This window comes from Lynx rufus, unplaced genomic scaffold, assembly GCF_022079265.1.
Source record: "Lynx rufus isolate CCGP_SWC_20201006 ecotype Redwood Valley unplaced genomic scaffold, mLynRuf1.p SCAF_6, whole genome shotgun sequence".
Taxonomy (NCBI): Eukaryota; Metazoa; Chordata; class Mammalia; order Carnivora; family Felidae; genus Lynx; species Lynx rufus.
Window position 1 is genome coordinate 48,949,014 of NW_025814878.1, and position 22,250 is coordinate 48,971,263.

The 22,250-nt window shown below is 43.9% G+C and overlaps 1 protein-coding gene across 9 annotated transcripts in view; it reads left to right on the forward strand.

The window, feature by feature from the left end:
* Positions 1–22,250, forward strand: part of SCML4 (Scm polycomb group protein like 4) — a 124,948-nt gene that overhangs the window by 78,932 nt on the left and 23,766 nt on the right. For 6 of the 9 annotated variants that reach the window (XR_006966204.1, XR_006966205.1, XR_006966206.1 and 3 more), the window contains 2 exons: positions 3,562–3,756; positions 21,660–21,950. Coding sequence is in view for 5 of the 9 variants with exons in the window: in XM_047102365.1 (XP_046958321.1) it covers positions 3,562–3,756; positions 21,660–21,950 (486 nt within the window). In the remaining 4 variants the exon portion in view is untranslated. Of the gene's footprint in view, positions 1–3,561; positions 3,757–10,657; positions 12,421–21,659; positions 21,956–22,250 lie in introns of those variants that run through there. The other 3 variants (XR_006966207.1, XM_047102366.1, XM_047102368.1) reach the window with 2 other exon arrangements.

Here is a 22,250-nt window from a genome sequence, read left to right on the forward strand (position 1 = left end):
CCCAGCTGTCCATGCTTGACTTGCTCCTGGACTTCCTTCAGGGTTCTACTCAAATACTGCCTTATCCAGGAGACCTTTTCTGAACACTTGGTCTAAAATATCAGCCCATGTCACTATTCTTCCTTGCTCTGCCTCATTCCTTCTTCATGGTACATATCACCATGCAGGGCAGTGGGGAAGCTCATGGTCTCAAGCCCCTCTTATGGGGTGAGTTGTGTTTTGTAAAAGCCCTTCAGGGTCAATCCCTTCTCCCATTGTTACCACCATCCTCCAGGTTCATCCCTGCCCCAACAGCTTCCAGAGGGAGTGGCAGTTGTCACCTAAGATGAGAGGCAGAGTTGGGAGTGCTGCCCTCTTCATATGTTTGGCTGTAGAGGCTCTTTCTGCCTTACCCAAGTCTCTAAACAATTGTTATTACCACCTGCCCTTAAGCCTCAGAGCACCACCCCTTTGCAAATGTCTTGACTCCAAGGGCACAGCATGGTGTCTTCTTTGGCCCAGCATCAAGGCCATGACCTCTGTATCACCAGGGAATAGGTAAAGACTCTCCAGCAACGGGGTGGTGCAGATGACCCTGCTGGCCAAGAGTAGGTCAGGGGAGAGGGGCATCTAATATCGCTGTGTCAGGAAGAACCCAAGCAGGGACATTTTATTTAACTTGAGATCCCCAGGGCTTGGAGGTGAGGAGGTTGTCTAACCAGCTTCCCCAGCTGTGATTGGTTCTGCCCACCTTCTGGAGCTCCCTCTGGGCAGGAAGGGGGGTCTGACTTGCTGGTAACTGACTAAAATAGAACTTGGCAAAGTCCAGTGCATGTGGCTGACCCAGAGTGACTTTTAAGAAACTTTGGCAGAGGCAAGCAGAGACAAGAGGAAGAGGTACTGCATCAAGAGAGGGTAGGAGGAGAGTCTTATTGTCAGCCTTCTGAGATCCCACTGGCCATTGTGGTATTTTTCTGAGAGCCAGGTTCTCCAACTTGGACTCCCTCTGAGGTTTAGAGCCTTGTCCTTTTCCTTGCTGAATACCAGGACTCAAGACACAGACACAGTGCTAAGAGAAAATTCTTCCTGTACTGTGTGCCCACCCTCTTCAGCGAATTCCATCCCACTGAGTTTTTCACGGCCCCTCCCCCTAAGCTGGGAGAACTGAGCCCATTTTCCCTGCTCTCCTGCTCAGCTCTTCTGTGGCCTCAGGGGCCTTGGCACTGGGGAGCAGGTTCTGCAGTGCCTGGCACAACACAAGCCCGGGAAGAGCCCTGCCAACTCTCCCTTGGCTGAGGGATTCCCAGGAAGTCCAGAGCTGAGCACTCAGTCTTGGTGTCTTGGAGAATGCAGTAGCACCAGGGGACTCTTCATGCTGCCTCCTTGAGGTGCCAGAGCAGCAAGGGGTCCTTCATGTTACTGGGGGCAAATATGGAAGCTCAGCAAGCTGCGAGAGGGGCCCAAGGATAAGTGGACTCTCCCACTTTCCACCTCACCCTCAGGGCACTGCTTTCTAAACACTCCCATGGCACAACACAGAAAATGGTGACGTTGGTGCTGGCACATTGGGCTGAAGGAACCAGACTGCCATGGGCGGGCCTTGGGCCAGCTCAAGGGCTAAGGGAGCAGTATTGCATGCCCTGCCCGAGCCATGCTATCCCAGAGGATAGGCCTCATGGTCTCGCAAATGCCATGGCTGCTTCGAGGAGGTGGTCCTTCCAGGCACCTCTGGGAATGTATGCACCTTGATTTTTGGATTAGGCCTGATGACCCAGACTCCCCTGCTATGGGTTCAGTTTCCATCACACTTATTCTTCTGAAATATTGGAGGCAAACAGTGACACTCACACTAAAAGAGGGAATTTCCAGAGTGTCTGAGTTGCCGGGGTGAACCCCTTCGTGGGCCTGTTGGTAGTGCTTTGCCAGCTCTCCCAAGCAGAGTCACTTGGAGTATTAACATGACAGGCAAGGGCCACCTAGAGGCCACATGAGTTGGAAAAACTGCTCTTCACCCTCTTCTCAGTCTCCTTATCTGTAACTTGGGATAGTAACCTCTTGTCTACTGTCCTCATAGGATAGAATGATGGATATGAATGTTCTTGTCAAACTATAAAGAGCTTATACACACAAAAAATGGATTCTTTTGGCTTTTAATTAAAATGTTTTGTTTCGTGCTAGTTCTGAAATCAAAACTACCTCTGGTTTTGTCCCTGCCCAGCCCCTGTTATGTGCCAGTCTTTGGGAGATAAAATGTAAAAAGCCTCTTGGTGTTAGCAATGAATGGCGGAGACATGGGTGGGGGCAGTATGTCCTCCTAGGGTCTCCTTCTGTGTTCCTCACACTGGAGCTGGTATGCAAGCTTCATGGGGTAAGAGAGGGCTGTGAGGACAGTTACAGACAGGGGTATGCTGGAAGAAACATGTTTCTTCTAAATTCTGGTAATCCTGTAGAAATTGAATGTGATCTAGAATCATTATGGAGAGATTCTTCTTCTTTTTAAAGAGTCCTCCCCGAGAAAGGTAGAAAGAACCCTAAACTCTGTGATGCTGGATTAGAGCTAGAGACCTCAGCATGAACTCAGGTTTATTTGGACCTATCTATCTGTCTAGATCTAGACCTATCTATCAATGAGCATATCCAGTGCCCAAATCTTAGTTTCTAAATATCACTCTTCAATAACAAGGAACCAAGGATGTTGGAGAAATGGCTGAAATTAGGGCAGGGGCAGGGAAAATGCAAGATGAAACTGAGGCATATTAAAGTATCAGTAACCAAAGAGTTGCTAAAAAAAAAAAAAAATGAGGGCATGTCATAGGGACACAGGACACTAAAAGTCCCAAAGACAAAATTTGAGCAACAAAATAAATAACATATATTGGATAACCCATAGTACAAAATAAATATATTAAGTCTATACTGATATTATTGAATAAATGAAGGAATGAAGGAATAAATGGAGGACAATGGACGGTTCTTTCTTTCAGAAGAATTCCAAGTAATACAGAGACTCTCCCCTCTTTGAGAGGTAGACCTTAATCCCTCTACCACCCTTGAGTGTGGGCAGGAACTTGTGACTTGTTTCCAAAGAATGAAATACGGAAAATACAGTAGAGAGATGCAGCAAATGCTATCTGGCCAAGTGATAAAGGCTGACATCCCAGTGATGTCGTGGGGACATCATGTACCCCTGATCTGATAACAGGAGAGGGACACTTCACTTCTTCTCCAAAAACATTAACCCCAGTCACATCATGAAAAAAAAATCAGACAAACCCAAATTGAGGGACATTTTACAAAATATCTGACTGGTACTCTTCAAAGACTATCAAGGTTATGCAAAACAAGGTAAGTCTGAGAACAAGTCACAAACCAGAGGACACTAAGGAGACGTGACAACTAAACCCAGCATGGTCTCCTGGATGAGGTCCTGGAACAGACGCAGGACATGAAGTGAAAACACAGGCGAAATCTGAATAAAGCTTAGTTAAAAACAGAACACAACTGAAAAAACAAAAACCTCCTTCCAGGGACTTGTGGCTTTCTCATGCCCCGCTCTGAGTTGCTGTCTCTGTGGCATTTCAGTGTCGGCATCCTTCGATGGGAAACAGCACCTGCGGAGCCTGCCTGTGGTGAACAGCATCGGGTACGTCCTCCGTTTCCTCGCCAAGCTGTGCCGAAGCCTTCTGTGTGATGACCTCTTCAGCCACCAGCCCTTCCCCAGGGGCTCCAGTGGCTCTGAGGAAACCCAGGAGAAGAAGGAAGGCAGGATGGAGTCAGGTAGGCTTTGTCCTTCTGTCTTTCCTGTGCCTGCGGGTGGTCCCAGGTGTCCCTGCCCTCCCACGAGCTCCTGGGAGCTCTCTTGCTGGAGGCCCACAGGCGGCCTCTCTGCCAACCGTCCATCCCAGGGAGCAGTCAGGAATGGCCAAGACTGAAGGTACCTCGACAGTCTTCACCCAGGTTGCAGTGGGAAGAGATCACTCTAGCTACTGAGAGCTGATGCTATAGCGTTTAGGCTTATGTTATTAGAATCTGGATGAGACCACATCACATATAATGAGTGATTTTCTTCACTCTCCTCTAAGACTCTTGGGCACTTATGTATCATTGTTGAGTAGTTGAAAGACTATCAGAGTAAGGAACTAATAAATCCTGAAGAAACTAGGGATAAGGAAACAGATTACGTTGGTCTTGCTTGGGGGCCTCAGATACCCACCCGTGTCAATAAACAGAGTGTCTATTACTGCAGGGATTTGACCAGGCCACGAATCAAATATGTTTTTCACTAAGAGTCAGAGTCTCTCTCGTCACAGGATGGAAAGTGAGCCAGGGGCTTGAGTGCCTTTTGTTGCAGAGTAGCTCAGCATAGGAAAGCTAGTGTGAAGGTCACCAAGGGCACACAGGGGCCACACTGCCAAAGCTGTCACAACATTGTCTGCTCAAGATACCCACAGAAGGTTTTCCTTCTCTGCTTAGCAGCCCTGAGTTATGGATTTGCAGAAAGTTAAACATGACTCTAGGTTCTGGATTCTAGGTTCCCAAGGATTAGCAGAAATGTTGCCTTTTTTCTTTGTCAGGAAGCGGTATTGTTGATATATAAAGAACACATAGTCAGTGAAACTGGAATCTAGTCATTATGTCATTCTATAAACATTTGCTGAAACTTCTTATGCTCCAACAACCATGGGAGAACTTGTCTTGTGATAAGGCAAATACACAAGGTTCAGGAAGTTTTTGAAGTATTGAGGTATTGAGTGACCAGTATTCGTAATGAAAAGTGAATACATTTGCAGGTATGTGTTCACAGGTAGGCTTAGATGCTTAAAAAAAAAAGATGCTTATAATAAGAGTGGCTATATGGTAAGCCTAAGAGGACAGCAGAGAAGGATAAACTTAGATTCTTAGCATATATTTTTTTTTCAGATACTGTCAAGAACCTTGTTTACAATTTTACATTAATGTCTCTAAGATCTGGGATCAGTAAGAAATTTGGCCTTTACAAATAAAGGTATCTAATTAAATATAGTCTATGTTAGCAGGTACTATATACGTTTGTTGTTTTTTGGTTTTGCTTTGTTTGTTTGTGATGTCTCTATGTGGGCAAGCTTGGGAAAATGTTTTCTTCTTTCTGGGCCTCCATTTCCTAAATGAAGTATTGCTCGTGCACAATCCTCCTTCTGGTTCTTACAGTGTGAATCTGGCCTCTCCTGTCAGCCTTAGCTGACTCAGGAACATATCCTAAAGCTAATGCATCTTCTAGCGAACCTTGCAAAGAGAATAGCAGAATGGTCTGATTTCACTTTGCAAACCCCTTGAATCACTGTTACATTGAACAATCAATGACCCATAGGATATAATTATAAAGCCACATAATTCGTGTCTCCCATTCTCCTTTAAATGTATCCTGTGGGACCACTTCTTTCCCATCCATGGATGAAATTTTGGACAAATCTTATGACTTTTCCTGCTCCTTTCAGGTAGCAAAGCATTCTCTAGTCAACAATTAGTATATCTAGGTCAGAGTAAGAACAAAATTTAAATTTCACTCAAAGATATAACTATTCCCCATTCCCAGTTCAGATCTGCTTCAGGCCAGTTGGCTTATCTCCACCTCACACTTAACCTTGTGTTTTTTCCCCCTCCTATATTTAGCTAATAATGATTTTGAATCCTTCATGACCGGAGTAGGGGACAGAAGTGAGGTAAGGGGTAGGAGAGTTTTTACTTGACTAATCCTGTAGTGAGTTGGCATCATACACCCTAATTTGCAGGTGTTTGAAGCTGATTCTTCATCCTGTGGGCTCTTACATGGGCATATTGGTGATCCTACCATCTCTCACTTGCACTTTCCATGACATGAACAAATAAATATAACTCTTCTCTGGCTGGTCACTTATAATTCCTTCCACACCCCCAAATCTGTAGGAAACACATCTCTAGCTTCTTTCTGCAGAGGCCCTGTTGTGCCACCACACAGTCCTGCAGTCCTAAGATGATCTTACTTTAGATCTCTCTTCTGATGGCCCACATATGGTCCTGACAAATACTACACATGATCCTTTCCCCAGACAAACTCTGGGCAGGCTGAACCCTGCAGGCACCTCTGTTTTGTTCTCTGATCAACGTAGCCAGACTTTTGGATTTCCCATGGGAATCAAACAATAATCCATTGTGTCTCTCAACTCCAGGGACAGATATCAAGCTATTCACATGGCCACATTGAAGCCCTTGGGAGCACACTGGACAGTTCTCTCCATAATTCATCTTCTAGTCAACCTGTTTCTCAACCTCTATATTTCTTTTGCAGACATGATGTAGGTGGTCATCTGTAGGTACAAAGCTGGCTTTCCACCTTTTTTTTTTTTCAAGATCTGTACACTTCACACTAATTTGGGGTATCTGTTGTCTTACAGCCTCAGCCCAAACTGAAACTAAAATGGTTTCATTTTAACATCCTGTCCGAGGAGCCCCCCTCCAGCCTTCCTTAAGTAATTATTGAGGAAACTCTTGCCTTGGATTCTACCATATCCTTTCCCCTTCCAAGCTCACCATACTGGAGGACGGTTTAGTCTTTTCCCTGGAGCAGTGTAGGTACAGTTATTTCTCCCTGAAAGCTCCTTTTCTTCCTAGCTGGCCTGGCTTTGGAAGTAATAACTTGAATTGTCTTCGTGAGCCTTTCCCTAGAGCATGCTGATTTGAAAAATGAATGGCTCCCCCCAAATCAACCAACCTTGTGGAAGTTGTTTCTCATGCCCTAGGTGTTGCAAAACCAAGTGCAGTGTGCTTCATGTGTCTGGGAGTCTCAAGGAAAGTGGAAGAAGCAGCCACGTCATAGTACGCTCTAAGCAGCCCCCTTGCCACATGTCTTTTCCACCAGTCTGCCGTGGAGCCTAAAATGACACCATTAGAGAGTTTGCCTTTAGATTAAGACATTGCCTCTTTAGGATTGTCCTTTCAAATTTCCCTAAAAGGGCAACATATCAAGTTATTATTGTTTCAGATGAGGAACTGGCTTATACTCACTTTCCCACTTTTGTGGCAAGAGGGGCACGTGTGAGAGGGAAAGGACGGAAGTCTTTGTTGATTTTAGGTTCCATATCCATCTGGAGGACCAACATCATTCCAAAACAATATTGCAATCTTGAGCTCATTTGAACCAGGTTGTTCTCCGCCCCGATGTTGTTCAATTAAAGCGATGGTCTATCAGGCTTGGTGACACACACTTGTTCACACTCATTAGAGCATTTCCAGAAGACACTTGATTAGACAATAAGAAAATGCAAAGCTGTGACACGTAAGACACTATCAAAGAAACAAAATTTGTGCCCCCCCCCCAAAAAAAGGATGATTTGGAGGAAGACATGATTTTCTATTCCAGTATACAGCAGCAGGTCATGTGGGTTTGTTCTCTGTGGTTCTGGTGATAGATTTAATTAAACCTAAGGTCTTGCCTCTCAAACTCTGGTCAGAAGCATCCTCATCACCTGAGAAAGGCAAGAGCTCAGAGGCCCTCCCACACTCTTTAACAACAGATCCCGGGTGATTTGAAGACACATTAAAGTCTGGGAAGTGTGGATTTAAGGAATACTCTCCCAGGTAGACAACTTGGCAGCTGAAGAGCCAGGTAGAACTCTCACAAGATAGCTCCTTTAGGAGTCAGGTGGGGTTGATATTTGTAGGGAACTTGGAAAAGTCATAGAAGTAGAAGGGACTGCTTGAGCGGTAGTGATCTCCCTGTTACTGGTGACAAGTGCAGATGCCCGCTTATTAGGCCATTAGGGGTAACTCTGGCAACCCAGAGAAGTAGGAGCAAGATGTCACAGCTGGAGGTGGCAGAGGCTAGCTCTGGGCAGCATGAGGTCAAGGTGCCCCAAGAGTCCCAGTGAGGGTCTCCCGCCCCCGCCGAGGTGGATCCCAAGGCAGAGGGGCTCACATTAGAACAGAGAGAGGGCATCTTTCAAATCTCTTCCTCAGGCCTTTGGAATATAAACTTTCTTCTGTGATCTTTGTTCTGTGTCCGGGGCAAACCAGACTTCAGACCTCCTCGGCTGCCCGAATCCAGGCCGGAAGGTAGAGTTCTTGGCTGGAAATCAGGAACATCAGTCATTTCCCTTCAATTCTATTAATCGACAGCCAAATGTGGTGTGCATTTTAGGAAGACCAGCTCACTGGTGCTTTGCAAGAATGGAGGCAGAAACATGGATTTGATAACATTTGCGGTTCTGTCAGAAGTCATGTGATGATCACAGGGAAATTTACTGTACCTTCGAATGTTGAAAAGAAAAGGTCTCAATTATAAATAAACTCAAGCCAGTGTTTTCCAAACTTGAATGTGCTCCCGAACCACCTGGCATCTTGTTAAAATGCAGATTCTGGCCTCAGCAGGACTGGCGTGGGGCCTGAGAGTCCGCATATCTAACAGGTGCCGGGTATTGGGGCTGCTGCTGGCTGGGGACCACACTCTGAGTGTTAAAGTGTGGGCTGGCAGAGTTCTGCTCACCTAGGGAAATTTAGTTCAGGTTTGCAGTAAAATGAGTCTATGTGCGCTAGGACACTATATAAGTGTTGTCACTGAGGATGATCCCATGTCCTGTGGAGGTGTCCATGGGCTGGAGAGGAGATGGGGGGAGGGCAGAGTGGTTAGGTGAGGTGGTAGGTGTGCAGTCTGGGTGAGAAAGAGGAGGTTTGCTGCACTGGTGAGAAGGTTGAAAGAAAGCAAAGAATGACGACAGCAAATTCCTCAGTGTGGCCTGGCCATCTTCTGCAGCAGGGTCCCTGTTGCCCTTTAAGCTTCTCCGAATCCCAGAAGATGTCCGTCTGTTCTCCCAGACTCTTGTTTATACATCCTCAATGACACGTAATGCTGCCCCATACTGCAAGAATCTGGGTCCAGATCTCATCTCCCTGCCGGGTAGACTTGGGGGCGGGGCCGCGTAGTACCCGGCCGAGCCCGACGTGTAACGGGTCTGCAGCAAATATTTACTGACTTAAATTCTGTGCAACGCAACAGAACAAATTGCTCACCAAGGGTTGGGGAGATCTCTGGAAACCGCAAATGTGATAACTGAACTCTCCTGCAAGATCTAATTTAGTGATTGGTTTCCTGCCTTTTGAAGTTTTAACATGATGGGAACAAACTGTTTACTTTTGGTTGAGTAGCTTTTTTGATACACAGATGGTAGGGGGTAGGAGAGGAGGAAGGACATTTGTTCTCGAAGCGTAATGTTTTCTTCCTTGGCTGGTGGTCTTTGAGCCAGGCACCAGAAAACTACTGGAATGACAGACCTTCACAATGTGCTCCGTTATGGTTGAACCTATGTACCCAGCCTTTAGAAATCAAATCTGCTTCCTTGTTGAAGTACAAATTCATCTAATATGATAGCTCTACAGGGAATGAATATACAGGGAATAACTATCTTTCCAAAAGGTTGTTTATTTCTAGAAGGAAATAGAGTTTATCAAGTGGCATAAATTCCATTACATGGAAACATCCATTTAGGCAGTCAGCAAACATTTAGTGAGCTTCTCCAGTGGTGATGCACCGAGGCCCACAGAGTCAGGCCAATTGTTCAGAGCCACACAGAAAGGCAGCAGTGGGGAGGGAATGGAGCCCAGGTCTTCTCTTCCCTGACCCTTTGCTTTTCTCTCAAGCCAGTTGTCAGTAGGGCCCTATTACCCAACACTTGCCGGTAGGGTGTACGTCCTGTTTCTTGACTCAGACGGCTGATGGCACAAAATGGATGTTCACAAGTGGCTTGTGGTACACCTGTGTCATTTTGTCTACCAAAGATATAAAAGAACAAAACAAACCCCAACCCCCATTTAACAAAATCTAGGCAGAAGCTGTACTCCAAGATCAATTCTCTTTTCTCCTTCTGGATTTCCTATCTTGGCCCCAAGGAGTGTTTCATCCTTGTCCTTGTGCTCTGGGTACACCCTTGCTGGGTGACATCCCCAGGATAGGCAGAGCCCATCATTCCAGACTCTAGGAGAGCTCTTTCATTTCACAAAACCCACACACAGTGGTCTGCTCCACCACACATTTGGCATCGTTTGACCTGGTATTTTAAATAATATGTGGAATGGTGGAGAAGAAAAAAAAAAAAGAAGGAAGGTGTGTTACTCCAGATCCCCCTGCAGCCGCTTGTCTCCCAGTGTAGGCCAGTGACTGGAATATCTCAGAGCTATGCTCACCCTGCTACAGCCAGGGATCGTGTGAACAAAATGAGCTGTCCTGTTCTCAAGCCAAGTGTTGGAAAGAGGGTCACTTGGGAGGAGAACAAAGGATCAGTATCAAGCTCATGTGTTAAGAATCCTCTGAGAAAGTTTTGATGGAAAGGGTAAAAGAGGAATGTCCCTACGGTCTACGGCAAATACAAAGGCCTTTCCTGTATTTTCAGATGGACAGGTCTGGGAGAAGCCCAGCCACAGCTCCTACAGCATGAAAGGGGGAGCATTTGCCAGCGTGGGATTCCTAACTTTATTTCTGCCCCTGGGTATAATATGAGTTCATGTAGGAAAAGTTATTTATTGTGTTTCTAGTTATATCATTCATTAATTTATAATATCTGTACATATTTTAAAGCATTTACCTAGGGGCGCTGGGTTGGCTCAGTTGGTAGAGTGTGTGACTCTTGATCTCAGGGTTGTAAGTTCAAGCCCCACATTGGGTGTAGAGATTACTTAAAAAAATAAAATCTCAAAAACAAACAAACAAACAGACAACAACAAACATTGAACTAAAAGGGAAAAATATAACCTCTCGAGAAAGGCCTGGGTTTTGTAGAATTTAAAATAGATTACTTCAATGTTCAGTGATTTAGTGACTCTCTTTGCATTGCAAGGCTTAAGTTCTCTTCTGAGACCTGTAGATACTGAGGAAGCACAAGATAAGTATTCAATACTTATTGTTAAATGAATGAGTGATCCAATTAAGTTGTTATATAAAGATAAACTTTATGAACTCTCTCCTATTAGTGGGTAGTTTCTGGGTCTCATACACAAGCAATATAAACCCTTTGCTAAAAAAATCCCATAAACTTCCTTGCAGAGAATTGAATAGGTATTCTATAGCAGATACATCCTCACTGCTACTGAATTAATAATTATAATTTCCAACCTGGATATGCAGAGTCAAGGGAAATGAAACAAATGGCCTTTTCTCATCTGTATTAGTTATCTATTGCTATGTGACAAATTACCCCCAAAAGTTAGTGGCTTCAAATAACATTTATTATCTCAGTTTCTGTGAGTCAGCAGTTCAGGGGCAGCTTAACTGGGTCCCCTGGCTCTGGGTCTCATACCGGCCTGCATCCTGAACTAGGAAAGGATCCACTTCCTAGCTTATTCATGTGGCTGTTGGCAGGATTCAGTTTCCTGTGAGCTGTTGGTTTCTTGCCATATAGGCCTCTCCACAGAGCATCTCACAACATGGCAGCTTGCTTTATACCAGCGTGAGGAATGCTGCAAAGTATCATGAGCTTTCCTAAAAGTCAAGATATACATTTAGAACCAAAGCTTCGGAGATGTCCTCTATTCTGGTGATTCCAATGTTTTCCTGATTGAGGACCCCTTTTAATTTCCTTGAAGTTCTAGAAAGACCAGAAAGTGTGTGGCTGTTGAGGAAACAGAACATGACTGTGGAAGGTGTCCCCCTGTCTTCACCCTCCCTCACCTCTTAGGAGTTCCCACAAGAACTTCGGGTAGAGGCAGGGCAAATGTGCAAGACCATATAGAGAGTGATTATAGGACCTGCTTTCCTCTTAAGACTGGAAGAGCATTCATTATCCCAAATGGCTGGCGTTGGGCAAAATTGCCTTTGGGCAAAATTTCCACAGGAGGAAATCAACCCAGAGGCTTAGCACAAAGTCTTAGGCAAACCAGAAACATTTGAGAGGACTACAGAAGTTCAGGTGTCAGGCATTAAAATTATGGTTGGTTTCTGTGCATCTCATTAGGGGAGAAAAAATATAAATGTGCTTAAATGGACCAGAGGGGAGTCATAAGGTTGATTCTGAGGGCTGAGTGATCTGAACTTAGAGGCAAGCTTAAAGGGAAAAATCTATACTGGCCAGAGACCAAGTTAATGGAAAATTTAATTGAAGCGAATGAAATGCTAAGCCTGGTAGGTGGTGTGGCCTGGTGCCCTTTGAACCGGGAAGGCTGGGACAGGAGGCCACAGAGGGCCCTGAGGGAAAACGTGATGAGCTTATCTGAGCAAGAACAAGGGCGGGACTGAGCCTGAGAAAAGAAAGTCTGCAAACCTCCACTCGAGCCTCAGAGAAAGGCAGCCCGAGGGCAGAGAGGAAATCTGCTGGTTTCTGCCACCACCTAGAAGTCCTTAGAGGTCCCCTCTGCCTCCCGGAGCAGTGCTGGGTGCCCGTGGTGCTGGAGAGGAGTGAGGCTGAGGCTGCCTGGTGGCAGACACCGTCAGCGCCACCTGAGGTAGGAAACAATGGCCCCCTGTTGGGGCTCTCAGCAGGGTGCAGCTCTGCTGGGGACCTGCTACTGTTTCCCGGGGTCTTCTCCCTCTTGCCCCCTTCCTCTTTCAGCTTCTCTCCTTGCATGTCTTTCTCTGCATTCCAGAGCTTACTGGCTGTGCTCTCTAGGTGGTGGCACCTGGTTAAGCGCCGGGTAATAATGATCCCCCAGTTTTTCCAATGGCAGCGTATGGGGGCCACAGTGCAGCTTCCTTTTCTGATCTGGGTTTCAGAGCTGGGATCTGAGGAGCTCCCTTCTCTTCAAGCAGCCGAGCCAAGCTGTTCACACATGGAGCGCTCTGGACACTGACCCAGTGGTTTGACTTTCTTGCCAGCCTGGGCAGGGTTGTGCGGCCTGCTGGACGGGGCAGGCCGGCTGGCAATCGATCCCGGAGAAAGGCGGTGGCTGCCGGTCGGGGCGGGGGAAGGTGGCGGTGACGATTATAGAAAAGGATCACTGTGTGCAGCTGTCCCTTTAACTGGGGAGTTATGCCTGATGTGGGGAAATAGGGTGGGGAGTGGAGGGTGAGTGTGTGTGTGTGTGTGTGTGTGTGCGCGCGCGCGCGCGCGCGCGCACACATGTGAGAGAGCGGGTGGGGACAACTGTTTGTAATGAAAGTGAATAGTTTCTAAGACTCTGGAATTTGGGGGTTATTATGGCATGATTAGGTATTATTTGAGAAAAATTCTGCAGATGGTGGTATTGATGCTTTTCAGGGCTTCATTTGGTTGGAAACTCCAAGTAAAGTGCCAGTTTAATTGTTTTAATAAAATAAACAGTCCAAGTTCACTTAACTGGGAGCAGTTAGGTCTTGTGTCCCAAATGACAAAGGGTCAACACCAGCCTGAACTAAAACTCCATCAGAAGGGTCTGTACTTTTAGACACGTGGGCCCCCTTTTCCTCTCTGTGCAACTCTCACTGCTTTGGGACTTTCTCTTTCTCTCGCTCTCTATCGGCTTTCTTCTTCCTGTCCCTCTGTCTCTTCCTGCTTCTCTTTGGATGTTCTCTACATCCTAGGTGCTCTTGCCTGACCCTCCAGGACTGCAACAGGAGTGGGTTGCACTGGGTGGGCGACCTGGAAGCCTCTGCAGAGGTGAGGGGGGTGGGAGGTGTCCACGCACTCCTGACCCTAAAGTTTGTTTCCCAAAAGGGGAGGTTTAGACACAGCTCAGATTCAGAAGCAAATGGGTATCCCTGGAGGCTTGAGTGGGTTGGAACTCTTCTAGAGTGTTCTTTGGCCTCCCTAGTGGGCAGGCTGCATATACAGAGGCTGGGGGAAAACGTAGTTCTCCAACAGTTTGGCAATGGTGAAAAAGGAACACCAGGCTCTCCTGAAAATTCCTAAGACTTTAAACCCTGAAAATGTGGTAGCCTCTTTGTGCCATCGGTGCATTTGCTTTCTATTTAAGCTTGCTCATGTGATAGTACAAGAGCAGATTGTTCCTTTCTCTGGAGGAAAGTTTTAGTGATTTTACAGGCGGCATCCTTTGTCTCCTGGATAGAGGCAGGGAGGTTATAAAGACAAGTACAAGAGACGCCTCTCATTTGCCTCACTCTGCTGAGCTCAGATTCTCCACAGAGATTAAATGGCCTTAAACAGAGGCCGGGTTGGATCCTCCTGTTTAATGAGAGGTGCCAGGGTGACAAGCTCATTTCAGATGAGAAGTGATTTTCTAAAAATCAGGGAGAGAAAGACGTCTTAACCCCGTCAGCCCTGTGGTTTGCCGCGAGTTTGTGCAGGAGTTGGACCCGCGCAGGGCACTCGTGCCTGACAATCTCAGGACTGCTGGCCCCATCTGGTGTTCACTCACCAGTCAGCCACCAAACCGCTTGAGAAGTGCACTTCTCTCCTCAAGTATGGGTTTGGTCCTTCTTCTTAGGAACTTTAAATAGTGGTTTTAGGTAACAAACAGTCCATGTGTCACACTATGAAATTCTTAAGCTACTAAAAGTTCTGCATACCTATAATTCATCTACCTGTATGTTGATGACTTTATAGTTTTGAATAGTATAAAGGCTAGTATCTTTTTTTTTAAATATATGAAATTTATTGTCAAATTGGTTTCCATACAACACCTGGTGCTCATCCCAAAAGGTGCCCTCCTCAATACCCATCACCCACCCCCCCTCCCTCCCACCCCCCATCAGCCCTCAGTTTGTTCTCATTTTTTATGAGTCTCTTATGCTTTGGCTCTCTCCCACTCTAACCACTCTTTTTTTTTTTTCTTCCCCTCCCCGATGGGTTCCTGTTAAGTTTCTCAGGATCCACATAAGAGCGAAAACATATGGTATCTGTCTTTCTCTGTATGGCTTATTTCACTTAGCATCACACTCTCCAGTTCCATCCACGTTGCTACAAAGGGCCATATTTCATTCTTTCTCATTGCCACGTAGTATTCCATTGTGTATATAAACCACAATTTCTTTATCCATTCATCAGTTGATGGACATTTAGGCTCTTTCCATAATTTGGCTATTGTTGAGAGTTTTAAAGGCTGGGATCTGGCAGCCATCTTTTTTCCCCCATTTTTAAAAATTTTATTTAAATCCAAGGTAGTTAATGTATAGTGTAATAATGATTTCAGGAATAGAATTTAGTGATTCATCGCTTCCATATAACACCCAGTGCTCATCCCAACGACTGACCTCCTTAATGCCCAACGCCCATTTAGCCCATGCCCCCCACCCAACATGTCTTCAGCAACCCTCATTTGTTCTCTGCATTTAAGAGTCCCTCATGGTTTCCTCCCTTTCTGTTTTTATCTTATTTTTCCTTCCCTTCTTCCATGTTCATCTGTTTTGTTTCTTAAATTCCACATATGAATGAAATCATATGATATTTATCTTTCTCTGACTGACTTATTTTGCTTAGCATAATACATTCTAGTTCCAGCCATAGTGTTGCAAACTAAAGCAAGAGAAATTGGGGTTAGATGTAAGGAAGAAATTTTAGCCAATGAGATTTGTCGTACAATGACCTCACTCTGAGGGAGATTGTAAAATCTCTTGCCGGAAGCTTTTAAATAAGAGGCTCATTTATTTTCCTTATTTACCACCCAGCTTGAAAAGAGAGGTTGGACTAACTAACTCAGTGCATTCCAGTGTTAATACACCACCTTCACAATTTTTGTACGACCATATGACAACTGTAGAAGTGTTCACTCAAGATATTCCTTTAACAGGTTCATTTCTTTTAACTTTAGCTGTTAGTCACCCTAAGCAATGATATTGTGCCAGTGAAATCATAGTTCAATGGACTAATTAAATTTTTTTATTGCTGTACACTAAAATACATGACTATAAAAAATAATGTTCATCTGTTGTGTCTTCCAAAAAGATACATGTTCAAGTCCTAACTTCCAGTGCCTGTGAATGGGACTTTCTTTTAAAAAATTTTTTTTTAATGTTCATTTAATTTTGAGAGAGAGATAGTGCCAGTCAGGGAGGGGCAGAGAGAGAGGGGGCGGGGGGGGAGACACAGAATCCGAAACAGGCTCCAGGCTCTGGGCTGTCAGCACAGAGCCCAATGTGGGGCTCAAACTCATGAACCATGAGATCATGACCTGAGCCGAAGTCAGACACCTAACAGACTGAGCCACCCAGGCGCTCTGGGACTTTCTTTAGAAATAAGGTTTTTTCCCTCTCTCTCTGCCCCTCCCCTGTTCATGCTCTGTCTCTCTCTGTCCCAAAAATAAATAAACATTGAAAAAAAAATTTAAAAGAAATAAGGTTTTTGCAGATGTAATCCAGACCAGGTCATACTGAATGATGGACCCTAATCCAGTGACTGATGTCTTTCTAAGACATTTGGACGCAGACACAGATGCACAGGGAAGATGCCATGTGACAATGGAGGCGGATTAGAGCCATGTGTCTACCATGAAGGATTGTTGGCTACACAAGCAACGAGGTAGAGGCAAGGAAGGATCCTACCTTTGAGCCTTAAGAAAGAACATGGCTCTGCCGACACTGTGATTTCATGCTTCTAGCATTCAGAACTACAAGAGAATACCTTTCTGCTGTTTTAGGCCACCAAGTTTATGGTAATTTCTGCAGCTTTAGGAAACGAACACACCAAAGTCACACCTGATATCGTCCCCTGTCCCACCAGTGAGACACATCTAACACTTGGGGAGATGCTGGCCGGGTTGCTCTCTGCAGGCCCTTTTTAGTCCTGTAGGTAAATAATGATGGCCTTCATTATATCAGTCATCTTTACGCTTTGGCGTGATGTAAGTGTCAGCACCCCTATTTATAAAGGTGAGGAAAAGGCTGTTTGAACCAGGTTTGAGCAGCTGTGTCTCATCAATTCTGAACGGCACCCTGGTGTGTGCACCTGTACGTGTTGTTCGCTCCCAGGCTTCCTGGGAGCTCCAGGCTATGCAGAGCCCCCATGGGGGGCTTGCGGACCTGTCTCCATGGCTGTTCACCTGCTGCCTCTGGAATCACTGGTGTATGCTTTGTTGGGTAGAAGGCTATGGCTTGATGGTCTCTCAAGTCGGTTTTACTTTTTGATGAATTCATTTGGATCCCAGCCCAGAAACTGACTTTTTATTACCTTTGATCTCACCCATGGTCGTCAGCAGTTTTTAAACCAATAAAGTCCATGTTCCCTTGTTCCCCATTTCTGCACGTTGTCATAGGAGAACAATCTTTCATCTGCATCTCTATTTTCCAGCAATAGTGCAGATTGGAGAATTATCTGCATTCTCTGCCTTACACTATCAGAACTATGTAGACATATTTAATTTGGATTTAAAATATTTAATAAACAAAATAAACATTTTAGTTACATCTTTTTTTATCGTTGGTTGTCATTTATTTACATGAATTGTAATGCATGTTCTATGCAATGGCTGCCTCACTGCTAACAGCGCCCAAATGTCTACTCAGTAAATATTTATGGAGTGCCTTCTGTATGCCAGACACTATGAATAGCTTCCTCACATATACCAAAGCACCTGCCACTAGGGATCAAAGAATACCAAAAGGATTGGTATCTCAGATACCAAATCAAAGATACCAAAAGGATTGGTATCTCAGATAATGAGAACATTCCAAAAAGGGGACTATAATGGCAGCCTTACTCCTTACTGGCTTAGAATGGTGCTGGCCCATAGTAGGTGCACAATAAGTGTTAGTTTTCCTCTTCCCACAAACAGTGGATGAGGATTCCAATTTCTCTACAGCATCAACATTTGTCTTTATCTGACTTTTTTATTGTAACCATTCTAGTGAGTGTGAAGTTATAGTTCTTTGTGGGTTTGATTTGCATTTCCCAATGGCTAATGATGGGGAACATGTTTCGTGTGTTTATTAGCCATTTGTATATCTTCTTTGGAGAAAAGTCTATTCAAGTCCTTTGACCACTTTTAAATTAGGTTGTCTTTTCATTATTGAGTTACTCTGGAAACAAGTCCCTGATGAGATATATGATTGGCAAGTATTTTCTCCCATTCCGTGGGTTATCTTTTCACTTTTTTTTAATGGTATCTTTCAAAGCACAGAAGTTTGAAATTTTAATAAAGTCCAATTTGTGTATTGTTTTCTTTTGTTGCTCATGCTTTTGGTGTCAAATGTAATGATGCCTTGCCAAACTCAAGGTCATGAAGATTTATTCTTATGTTTCCTTCTAAGAGTTTTATAAATTCTTTCTCTTACATTTAAGTCTTTGGCCAATATTGAGTTGATTTTTTTGTATATGGTATGAAGTAAGGGTCCAATTTCATTGTTTTGCATGTGGATATCCAGTTGTTCCAACACCAGTTTGTTGAAAAGATTTTTCTCTCCCCACTAAATGATTTTGGCACCCTTGTGGGGAATCAGTTGAACATACATTGGTTTATTTTTGAACTCTCAATTCAATTCCATTGATCTACATGCCTACTCATATTCCAGCATCACACTGTCTTTACTATCATTGCTCTGTAGTCAATTTTGAAATTGGAAAGTGTGAATGCTCCATTTTGTCCTTTTCTCATGATTGTTTTGGTTAATCTTGGTCCCTTGAAAATTGTATGAATTTTAGAAACAGCTTGTCAATTTCTACGAAGAAGTCAGCTGAGATATTGACAAGAATTACATTGACTCTATAGGTCAATTTAAGGATTATTGCCATCTTAACAATATTCAGTCTTCTGATTCATGAACATGGGATTTTCCCCCATTTGTTTAGATCTTCTTTACTTTCTGTCAACAGTATTTTATAGTTTTCAGTTTTACGCTTCTTTTATTAAACTTATTTCCCCATATTTTATTCATTTAATGTTATTATAAATGAATTGTTTTCTTAACTTCATTTTCAGATTGTTTAATCTGAAACACAATTGGTATTTGCATATTGATCTTGTATCCTGCAACCTTGCTAATCTCATTTAGTAGTTCCAATAATGTTTTAATGGATTCTTTAGGATTTTCTACACACGAGAGATAGTTTTATTTCTTCCTTCCCATCTAGGTGCTTTTTCTTTCTTTTTCTTACCAAATTGGGTTGGCTGGAACTTCCAGTAAAATGTTGAATAGAAGTGGTGAGAATAAGCATCCTTGTCTTTTTCTTGATCTTAGGAAGAAAAGCATCTAGTCTTCCACCATTAACAATGATGTTAGCTATAGGGTTTTTGGAGATGCGATTTCTCCAGTTGAGGAAGTTCCCTTCTATTCCTAGTATGTTGAGTGTTTTTATCAGGAAAGGACAATGGATTTTGTCAAATCTATTGAGATCATTGTACTATCTTTGTTTTTTTATTCTATTTATATGGTATATTACATTAACTAATTTTTAACTGTTAAAACAGTCTTGCTTTCCTGGGATAAATCCTACTTGGTCACGGTGTATAAGTTATATTATATGTTATAGGATTTGATTTGCTAGCATTTTGTTGAGGATTTTTGTATCCATGTTCATAAGAGATATTATTCTATAATTTTCTATTCTTGGAATGTCTTTGTCTGGATTTGGTACCAGGTTAATAGTGGCCTTACAGAATGAGTTGGGAAATATTCCTTCCTTGTATTAGTTTGCTTGGTCGCCACAACAGAATACCACAGTCTAGTTGATTTAACAATAGAATTTATTTTCTCAGAGTTCTAGAGGCAAGACGAGTGAGATCAACGTGCTGTCAGGGGTGGTTTCTGTTGAGAGCGCTCTTGCTGATTTGTGAACAGCCACTGTCTTGCTGTGTCCTCGCATGGCCTCTTCTCTGTGCATGTATGTTGCTGGGGGGGGGGCGGGTGGGAGGAGAGGGAGAGGGAGAGAGAGAGAGAGAGAGAGCTAGTGAGCATGTGTTGTCAAATTAAGGTCCTACCCTTAAGACCTCACTTAACCTTTACTACCTTCTTGTATGTAGTCACTTTGGGAGTTAGGACTTCAACATATGAATTTTAGAGGACACACTTCAGTCCATAACATTCCTCTTCTATCTTTTGGAAGAGTTTGTAAAGAATTGGTTTTAATTTTTCTTTAAATGCTTGGTAGGATACACTCATGAAACCATCTGGGCCTGGGATTTCTTTGTGAGTAGTTTTGATTACTGATTCATTCTGTCTACTTGTTACAGGTTTACTCAGATTGTCTTTTTTTTTTTTTTTTGAGTCAGTTTTGGTAATTTGTCCATTTCTTCTGTCTACATTCTTCTTCTATCCAATGTATTGGCATATGATTGTCCATAGTATTCCTTAATGATCCATTTATTTCTGTAAGATTGGTAGTTATGTCACCTCTTTCATTTCTGTTTCTGATCATTTGAATCTTCTTTTTTCCTTGCCCAGTCTAGCTAAAGTTTTTCAATTTTGTTATTGTTTCGAAGAGCCAGCTTTGGATGCATTGATTTTCTCTGTTGTTTTTTTAGTCTTTACTTATTTCTGCTTTAATCTTTATTTCTTTCCTTCTGCTTAGTTAGGTATAGTTTGCTCTTTTTTTCCCTAGCATCTTATCATGAAAGATTAGGTTATTAATTTGAGATCTTTCTTCTTTTTAATGTAATTATTTACAGCTATAAATTTTGCTTTAAGCACTGCTTTAGCAACATCCCATATGCAATGACTTTTATTTCCAGACAAGATCCATATGTTTTCCAACATATAAGAATTGCTAGTTCCCCTAATAAAATCAAGTCTTAATCTTTCATTATCTGCATTATGGGAGGAATCCATAATGAAGAAAACATCTGGGTCTTGTGGCCTCAAATGTGTTACCCCATTGCCAACCTTGGAGGATCCACTGGTTTTTGTTACTCTAACAATTTTCTTTGTGCATGTCAAGATCTGTTTTGACCATATGTGGTATAAAGATGATTACTGATGGGACCAGGCACATGTGATCTTGTCTGGGACTGGAGGGACTAAAGACGAGGAATTCCTAGAATATTTTTCTTTTTCTTTCTATTCCCATAATCCTCCTGAACTTTCTGCTTAAAAATAAAACAAAACATCCCACACCGTTTGGCCATAGGTATAGGTCACAGAGTTCAACAGGGAGTTCAAGCTTTAAAAGTATAGAAAATTGTGATTTACTTGAGCAAAGGGAAGCTGATGATGAGGTTGGCTGACTCTTCAGCAGCTTTACTCCCCCTGCACTTTTGATTGGCTCTTTATCTCTCAAATGCAGGTTATGGGGAGGACCGTGGGGCCAATCAGATCAGCATTTGTGTCCCCAGCTTGTTAGCTTTGGAGGAAGGACAGTACCCTTCTGTGTATTGAGACTAAAATTAGGGGGGTGGAGGGGGAAGCACCATTGCCCCTATGTCACCATCCAGGCCAAAGTGGTTCTCCTAACTCAAGGGCACTGTAACTCTTGCTTGATATCTCCAAGTGAGGCTAGCAGTGTTAGTGGGCAAGAGAAAAGAGCGCAGGGAGATTCAGACAAGCTAGTAGCGACTGCTGGAGAGGCAACACCATGGAAGGAGAAACACCTTTGAATTTTATTTCCAAATCACCAATAACCAAATTAATCCCTTTTTCTTCTGAACACAGAAGGGGCACATCTCCCATCCCTTCTTTGGGATATGCTTTGTTGGCGAGACAAGTGTCTCAATCTGCTTAGAGGTGAACTATTTGGGATTATGATATGGGGTGCATTCCTCCTCATCTCTCGTTCCCACAGGTAGTGGCACCCATGCCACTGAGGAAATGTTTGCCAAGATTGTCAGGTAGCCCCTGGACTTGCTTTCTGATCTCTGCTTCTCTGTCCTGCCTTCTTGCTTAGCAAAAACAGTCACCACTGAGGAGTGCCTGGCGAACCCTGTGGGCATGAACCGCTACAGCATGGACCCCTCCGCCTCCACCTTTAGCCACAGGGGCTCCTTGCCCACCTCTTCCTCGCTGTACTGCAAGAGACAGAACTCTGGAGATGGCCACCTTGGGGGAGTCTTGGCCACCACTGCCAGTGGTCCCCGCTCCAGCCCCATGTCCTCTGGAGGCCCCTTGACACCTGGGCTGAGGCCCCCAGGCTCCAGCCCCAAGAGAAACGGGACCCCTCTTGAAGGAAACAGATGTGGTAATGTAATGCATGCTCTGGCTTCCCCATGACTTAACCTCCTCTGCCCTTGCTCTGGGATAACTGCATGTAGGGGGAAGGGGGTGGCTTCAGGGGGAACAATGATTTCTGAATATGGAACACTGGGAAATTGGAAGCCCTTTCAAGAATTTTTGTTGTTCTTAAAGGCAGCTAACTTCAACTTTTGACCATAAGTAAAGAAAATAGTATATAAGAACAGGCTAGGCTGTACGAGTAAGTAGATTCCAAAATGTACAGTGGCTCAAATGCAATAGAAATTTATTTTACTTTTTTGTTCAA